This window comes from Hippocampus bargibanti, linkage group LG18 (assembly GCF_051943395.1).
Source record: "Hippocampus bargibanti isolate YZ-2025 linkage group LG18, ASM5194339v1, whole genome shotgun sequence".
Lineage (NCBI taxonomy): Eukaryota > Metazoa > Chordata > Actinopteri > Syngnathiformes > Syngnathidae > Hippocampus > Hippocampus bargibanti.
Genome location: NC_142751.1, coordinates 8,384,473 through 8,392,625, shown reverse-complemented (window position 1 = coordinate 8,392,625; position 8,153 = coordinate 8,384,473). Strand labels below are relative to the sequence as shown.

General features: G+C 40.6%; 1 protein-coding gene across 2 annotated transcripts; it reads right to left on the bottom strand.

Annotated features, from left to right (window-relative positions):
• Window positions 1-104: 104 nt before the first annotated feature.
• LOC148884454 (inactive phospholipid phosphatase 7-like) lies at window positions 105-7,983 on the bottom strand. Of its 2 annotated transcripts, XR_016118289.1 has the most exons (3): window positions 6,978-7,983; window positions 1,241-1,684; window positions 107-495 (listed from the first exon to the last, which is right to left on the bottom strand). XR_016118289.1 is itself a non-coding variant. In XM_089020578.1 (2 exons), exons 1-2 carry the CDS (start codon window positions 7,486-7,488, stop codon window positions 1,296-1,298), a joined length of 900 nt encoding a protein of 299 aa, XP_088876704.1. In that variant the 5' UTR covers window positions 7,489-7,983; the 3' UTR covers window positions 105-1,295. The 2 variants fall into 2 exon arrangements, 1 of the variants encoding a protein (XP_088876704.1); XM_089020578.1 differs by having other exon boundaries at window positions 105-1,684.
• Window positions 7,984-8,153: the final 170 nt, after the last annotated feature.

Sequence of the window (8,153 nt, the reverse complement as noted above, 5' to 3'; positions counted from 1 at the left end):
TGTTTGTTGAGTTTTCAGTTACCTCACCATCATTTCCTGGCAGGGTTTCTGAATGTCACCACACAGGAAGCACCGTTGCTGCTTGCAGCATCAGAAACCACAACAAAGACACATTTCACTGACTTCCATCTATGTTTATTAACTAGATGGGTCTGAGAAAAACAGTAAAACACATCATACCTGGACAGAACACCTTTCAGCAATGTTTTGGGTCAGTTTGCTAGTTTGTACAATACAAAAACAGCAGGTTGGGCTTTATCAGAGACATGAACAAAAACAATGTTTCCAAAGAATATTTTATGCTAACATGCATAACTGCTGGGACAGTAGTTGGGAGCTTTAGTCCATGTACACAGCTGCCAGATAACACTAAAAGGAAGTTAATGGGTTAAAAGTGATCGTTCGTTCCTGGTTCATGGCTTCTCAGGGTGTTGATAGCAGAGGATGGTTAAATCAGCAGGAAGCCAGGTGTTGAACAGAATAAGTTAGTTTAATCTTGTAGACAGCAGGGGCATCGTGGGGTGTCGGCCGAGGAGGGGCAGAAAGAAAAAAGAGAGCAAGATCAACGCGCTGGGAGAACATTTATAAGTCGGACAGGGTGCGACGCAATAGGATGTGACGTAATGGGATGTGACATCATGTAAAGGCAGGCAGGATGACGTATCAGGAAGTCAAAATAAAAAGAAACGATGCAAAAAGATGTTTAAAGATGTTCGTATAGCGAATTATCCCAACAGAAGTAACATGAATAAAAGTAAAGAAAACAATATGAATGATAGAAGGAATAGATTTGTAATAGATTCAGATTGTGTGTTTTATAAATAATGCAGGAATACTGGAGGCAGAGTGAATAAAAGGAAAACTGAAGCTCATTTCGAAGAGGAAAATAAGGTCATGATTTCATCACAATAAATTGGCAACTTTTCTTACAAAAAGTCTTCACATAATTGAGAGGGGAAATTACTTCATCAACACTACTAATTACTGTATTACATATGACGCTGTATTGTTATTACAGTATTATGGATACCTGGTGTTCCATAGAAAAGAAACTCGGACTGATGTGGAATCAGCACAAAAACAATCAGGTAGATACATTTAATTGTAGCTTGGATTAAAAAAAATGGAGTAAAAATTTGTTAAACAGGTTGAAAATACTGCTTTAGAGGGTTAAGAAAAAAAATCCAGTGAGAAATGACAGCAACAATATATACATCTGTTTAAGGCCTTTCATGCTAACCTGCATTGAGGATGTGATAATTGCGAGCGGTGAAGTCCTATGGCCAGCAGCGAAGTCAGGAAAAGGAGCTCCAGCTGAGCGTCCCGATGGAGATGAGAGTCTGGCAAGTGTTGGACGACAGCCACACCGTCTCCATCAGACCAAAGTGGAAGAGGCCCAGGGCGAAGCCACACAGCACGTCCGTCAGATGATGCTTGCCCAGCAGCACGCGCGATACCCCCACCAGGACGGCCCACAGCACCAGCAGGATGCGCAAGGGCACGGCCAGCACCAAGTGAGACAGCAGGAACTTGGACACCATGGCGGCGCGGCTGGCGTGTGCCGCCGGGAAGGCGTATGCATCCATGGCCACGCGGTCCAGGAAGCCTGGCGACATCTCCCACGGTCCTTTACGCTTCACCAGGCGCTGCACGCCCGCCACCGTCAGCACGTCCACGATCAGCGCTACCGCACAAAACAAAAGACATGGCTACTAAACTACCGATTTGATATGATCTCATTGGACTTTGATTTGACAATATGTTAGGGTGCCTTAACCTGTCAGTATATGACCATATTCAAAACTTTTAACATTAGAAATGAGACGGACACATACATTCCCACCTCACCCAAAACATTTTTTTCACAAATTTTAAATAAAAAAAAGCACACAAAAAAAACAAAACAAAAACAAAAACGGAAATGGAATAAAATATATTTTTCTGTATATGACGTATTCAAAGTTTTAAAAATTAGAAATGAGATGGACATACATTTCTACCTCCCCCAAAAAATGTTTTCAAAAAAGTAAAATGTCACCCTGAAAAAAAGTAACATAAATGGCTGCCGCTGCTCACCTGCACAAAAATAATCCCTTGACTGTAAAGTGTCCTTGAGAGTTTTGAATGGTGCTTAGAAATTAAATGTATTATCATCACAAACGGAATAAAATATATTTTCCCTAACTATTTTGTGCATTTGTTCAATTAGGCTCTTTTTCTATATAAATATATACAATTGTTCAAAAATGTATATACAAATTTATAAAGATTTTATGCATTTGTTCAATTAGGCTCTTTTTGTATATAAATATATACATTTGTTCAAAAATGTATATACAAATTTATAAAGATTTTATGCATTTGGTAAATTAGGCTCTTTTTGTATATAAATATATACAGTATAAAAATTACAGTACACACACAATATATATATAATTAATGGGACAAGAAGTGGTAACATATTTACTATTATACATTGCAAATAGATAAAGAGGATGTTCAACTTCAAAAAAGGTGCACACATTTTATTTTGGGATAGATGTTTCTTTTTTTTCTCTCTGCGATTGCTGATAGTAACATTTGGCAGTGTACATTTTATAACCAATTAATATTATTGTATGCCATAAAAATTTACAGATTTTATTTTTGTCCCATAAAGCTTGCAATCATTTAAATGCAGGCAGAACATGAGTTTACATGAGTTTTACAATCCTTAGATTTTCAATATTTGTTTGTCGCTGTCGATGTAAATACTTGAAAGCAAATGTATTTAGCGCCCATCTTCGTGCCCTGATAAAATATAGGCAAAGCCATGAGTGTACTTAACATGACAAGTGAGACAAAGGGAAGTGAAGTAGCACATGTAGCTTAGCAACATTAGCCCTGAGTGCACATAGCAGATGTTTCCTTTTTTAGCCACACCAAAATATCGCATTCAGTAAGCCTTTCGTGGCCTTGTCGAAAGTAGCCTGTCAGCTGCCTAACAGGTTAGCGTCTAGTCAACGACACACATTCAGAGAGTGTGTGCACTCCGAGAGGCGCTCACTGGAGACAATATTAAGGATACCTGACCTGACTATCTCATCACAGCTGTTAGCATACACATTTTATCTTGCTTACCTTTTCAAGAGGGGATAAATATGAAGGCCCCTGTCACACCGGTTCTAAAAATGGGAAAAGGACATCTTTGGCTCGCAGTGTAAAGGGGGCTGTAAATACTTCCCCACTGCTTGTCCCGTTAATTTATTAGAATTCATGTATTTCCTAGTACAGTATTGAATTAGGGAACTAAGGTAAAACCTGGATGCATGGCAGTGAAAAAGTTGTAAAAAACAAAACAGTAATTTCCATGGTGGGAATAATTGCTCACACCAGTATATTCATTTATTTTCCGGTAAGGCGCACCTTCAATGAATGAAAATATTTTTCAAATATAATATATAAATACTATATAAACATTGTCCAAATATAAGGCATACCACATTATAAGGCGCTACAGTAGAGGCTAGTATTACGCACTGCAGTGAGACCTTAACTTACAAACTTAGTTTGCGAAACGTGTGTATCTCAAAAAATATTTTCCCATAGGAAACCATTAAAATGGGAATAATCCGTGCCCATGTTTCCATAAAATATACTTTTCAACTAAATAAGCCTTAAAACTACACACAACATACCTTATTCTATGTATAATAAACGTGCTATTGTATTGCAATGAAAGAAATACACTGCATTGTATCATAAGGTCACTTTATATACATTTGTGATGGTCATTGATGGCTTGATGGAATGGCGTTGGAGGTAGAAGGTCAAAGGGAATTGCTGTTTGGAAAGAGAGGCGCATTACATGAGGACTGTAATTAAAGAAATAAACTGTGCTGTAAAATAAAGTTTTATTTACCTTTTTGATGGTCGTTGATGGCTTATGGAAGGAGAGTCACGCCGAAGATCACTCCCCCAGCCGTGGTGGGTGTGTATTATGAAAATAGTGCTTATTATAAGGTTTAATTTTCAGAAATTTGACGTTTGTAAGACGTAAAGTTTGTAAGATAAGGTGTTTGTAAGTTGAGGTCTCACTGTACTTCATACATGCCACTGATGTACATCTCACTGTCAATGTGTTTTTTCTTCGATGAAAGAGCACGGAGATGTTTGTGAGATATCTTCTTAAAAAGTGGCAGTGTTTGCACAAAGTCCCACTTGTTGTTCCACTTTGCTGAGCATGTCATGCACACACTCATGGCAGACTCGAGGCGCTCTGAAGCAGACCGCCATAGCAAATACATTGTCCACATACCGGCTGTTGAGTAGGACAACACATTATTTAGTGCTATTCCACCTCCCAAAAAAGGTCTTTGCATGTTAGAAACAAATATCCAAATTGACTTTACAGGGTCATACTCGACTTGTATGACAATTGATGACCTATAACACTTATGTGACTGTTATTCATGTTTAAAGGACAACCGACGCCTCCGGTCAAGTTGTGTCCATAATTTGTAAAATCACTTGAAATTACTTCTACTGAGCGTATTTTACAAAGATTCTACAGCATATAGCTATATTTTACCTTTTAAGACTCACATTGAATATTCAAGTCTTGTTTTCGAGTTGGTGACGAGAGTCCGTACGTGACGTCACTGAAGGAACGCCTCTGACCGAGAAAGCGACACACAATGCATTTTGGGTACTTTCTTTGGTCTGAAAACTTCGTGTTGATCCGTGTTGATGGCGAAATTAGAAGGAAAACACATAATGTGATGGTGAATCGTTGTGTGTTGCACCATACTTGTTGATACTTGTTGACACAAATTTCCAGCAGACAAATCAGCCCATTTCCAACGGAGCTTGGGTGCCATCTTGTGCATAATCTGGGACGCTACATTGGAGTCCTGACGGCTCGAATTGATACGGAAGGACTTCTTTAATCGATTGCAAACATTGATGCTTTCCTCTTCAGAACTATTTGAATCAGATTCATAACTGGATGAGTAACAAGAAAGCATCTTCTCCGAATCTGAAGCCATTGTTTTGATTTTAGAGCAAGGCAAGACGTCCTGGCGTGACGTCACGAACAAGGGGGCGGGACCTTCTGAAACTCGCCATCTCTGAGGTCATTTTGAAGTAGTTTTGGGACATTTTTATTGGTGTTTTGCATTTGAATAAAAATATCATGCTGCATGTTTTGGGTATTTTAGATGCTATAAAACATTTTTCCGATGTCAGTTAGGAAACAAAAAATGGTGTCGGTTGTCCTTTAAATTGCCTGTCCAGTTAAATATTTTCAAATTATGACAGTTTGGCCCTGTAGAAATTAATTCTTTTTCCATTACAGTGTTCCCTATGGGTGGAAAAAAAAAAGTTTTTAATCTGTCTACCAGCCGCTTTGGTGCCAGGCTACTTGTGTTCAGTGGATTTGGGCAAGCTCCCTACTGTGTACTTTTGCAATACAAATTGCAACAAAGAGAACCGACGCAGGTCTTAAGTTCTCTTTATGTACAAATAATGGCGCCTGACTCGGTCGTTTTGTTTAGTTTGGTTTGAAACAAAAGCAGAGGTGGTGATAAGGATGGGAACGTGCATATCAAGGTCTTCTCTCACAGTCGTATCGTGGAATTGTTGTTATTAAGGTGAATAATAGGGAGTGTGTTGTCTCTTGAGGAACATAATCATTTTAAGATCTTTGTTTTACTTTGATATTGGGAAAGCAAAGTAACAATACAAGTGTTGGCGCAAAGGCCCAGACTGGCCTCCAATCAGAGCGCCCTGTTGCTCCATTCGGCAGATTTGTTAACCTTTCGGTTCAGTAATCTGGTTTTGTCTCAACACTACAAAGGAGTGCTATGGCCCCATTGAGAGAATAAATGATGATTACATTATGAGAGTGAGGAGAAAGTTTTACAGCACCGTATTTTCCGTTGTATAAAGCGCACCCAAAAGCCTTCATTTTCTTGAAATACGTCAGTGTTTCTTATATGTGAAATAATATTGAGACAAAACAGGTCTCGCAACTACTGTCAGCAGCCATTTTCCCAGTACAATAAATAGTGCGTAACCCTTGCCTCTACTGTAGCGCCTTATAATCTGGTGTGATTTATATTTGAAAAACTTTTCTATATTTACAGTACATATGATATTTGGAACCCCTTTTTCATTTATTGAAGATGCGCCTTATAGTCCGGTGCACCTTGTATGTGGAAAAATTTGAAAATACACCATTCATTGGGGGTGCGGCTTACACTCTGGTGGTCCTTATATATATGAAAATACGGGACATGAAAAAATAAAATAAAAACAAAGGCAATTTATTCCACTTGTATGTCAAGCAATCACTTGTATATTAACAATTATTGTTTTGAGGGAACCATAACTCATTCACTGTCATTCTCAATTTTATTCGGGAATTGAAAATATGATGGAGAGCGCCATTCCCAAATTTGTTCAGGTTTTGTTTTTTCTTGTTTGGGTGCCGATAAAGTGCTGGCTATGGTCTCCGGAAATGGTTTTTCCCTTCCACAAGTGGGAAGCTTCCCTTTTTTCCATGTTAGCACTTTGTTCCAGCTTCAACTATTGTTAAAGCGCTATATAAACCGATACATTTCGCATGTATGCATTGCATTTTATTTTGGACAGTCACCCTCATTTCAAGCTCATATAACTCCCTTATAATTTATGGATTAACTCTTTTTTTTCTGATGAAAGAAAAGAGTCGAAGGTTTTTTTTACACTGCACTGAATGTTTATGTAGTCCTAAAACTCAATCTTCTGTGGGTCCTGGAATTCAAGTGACAATGACAAAAGCCCTGGCACCGGAGTGGGCAAATTTTTGCACATCGTCTGGCAGTGAATGAGTTAACGATTACTGTTTCGCGGCAACCTTCAAATCCAGTAAATTCCCATGGAGCGTTTCCAACTTTTCAGCGATTAATGCGATTTTACAGTGCCCAATGAGCGCAGATGTCGTTGTCGTCACTCACCGAGCAGTAGGTTGACGAGTACCTCCTGACCCGCAAGGGTGTTGCTGCGCGTGAGGCACACCACGGTGCCGATGATCCAGGTAAGGCCGTGTCCGGTGAGCGCCAGCAGGTTGAACATGGAGCGGCAGCCGCCCCACGACGACCACGTGTAGGCACACACGCTCATTCGCTTGGAGAGGCTGATGTCGATGGCGAGCAGAGAGCTCTTGGCGATGCCCTTGAACGACGGGTTGAGCTGCATGCAGTCCTCCTCCGGCAGCCGCTGCTGGGCCGGCTCGCCGCGTTTGCTGCTCTCCGCTTTCGGCGCGCCGTCGCCGGCTTCCTCGCTCACCTGGCTTCGGACAGAACCGGAGCGCCTTGGCCCTCCTCCACCGGTGCCCCCTCCTGCTGGGCCGCCTCGGCTTTCCGGGGGCCCCCCGCCTCTCAGCGGCTGATTGAGCGACATGAACTCGGGTCTGTTCAGGACGCTGTTCCGTTCCCGAGCTCTGGGTCTTGCGCTTGCTCCGGGCATGTTGATGTTTGAACCTCTTCTCCGACCGACATGCAACGGCGAAAATGGCTAAAAATAACCACTACCCCACTTCCTCCAGTACTCTTGGCAGATATATTTAGAGTGGTCGGAATGTGCAGTAGTCATGCGCTTCCATCGTGGATGTAATCCGGTTTGAGGAAGACACTTGTCACTAGCACGCGAACCGCAGTGTCCATCGCATCACTATTTACTTCCGGGTCTGCGCCACAAGAATGCGTAATTAAAAAAACAACTATCGCACCCAAACAGAATGAACGGACTATCACAGTGAACGGTACGCAAATGAGGTCGTAGTTTGACGCAAAAAAAACCTGATTCTGGGTCAGTTGCGTACTGGAAAGGCGCAGAGAAGCGGAAGGAGTTCTCCAAGGTGCTTATCAAGGAACGTGGAAGGTTTATTTCCACGAAGGAAAGCGTAACAAAGAGAGCCGAACATTTTACTTTAATCTTTTAAGACATACAATACATCCCGGTCCCAGAATATAGTTTACAATTCTGATACTAATCCATAAATAATTCAATGCATTAGGAGTTCATTGTGTTGTTTTATTTTGCTCTCCATTTGTTTTACAGATAATAACGCTGCTTTAAATGCATGGGGGGAAACGATATTAATCAAATGTCGAATTACTATATAATTATTT

What these genes read in the sequence shown, in the direction of transcription:
- LOC148884454 (XM_089020578.1), bottom strand. Translation starts at nt 7,488, where the DNA reads ATGCCCGGAGCAAGCGCAAGACCCAGAGCTCGGGAACGGAACAGCGTC. An exon ending in ACTCGTCAACCTACTGCTCG is followed by an intron (nt 1,685 to 6,977) that starts GTGAGTGACGAC and finishes TTTGTGCGGTAG; the next exon opens with CGCTGATCGTGGACGTGCTG.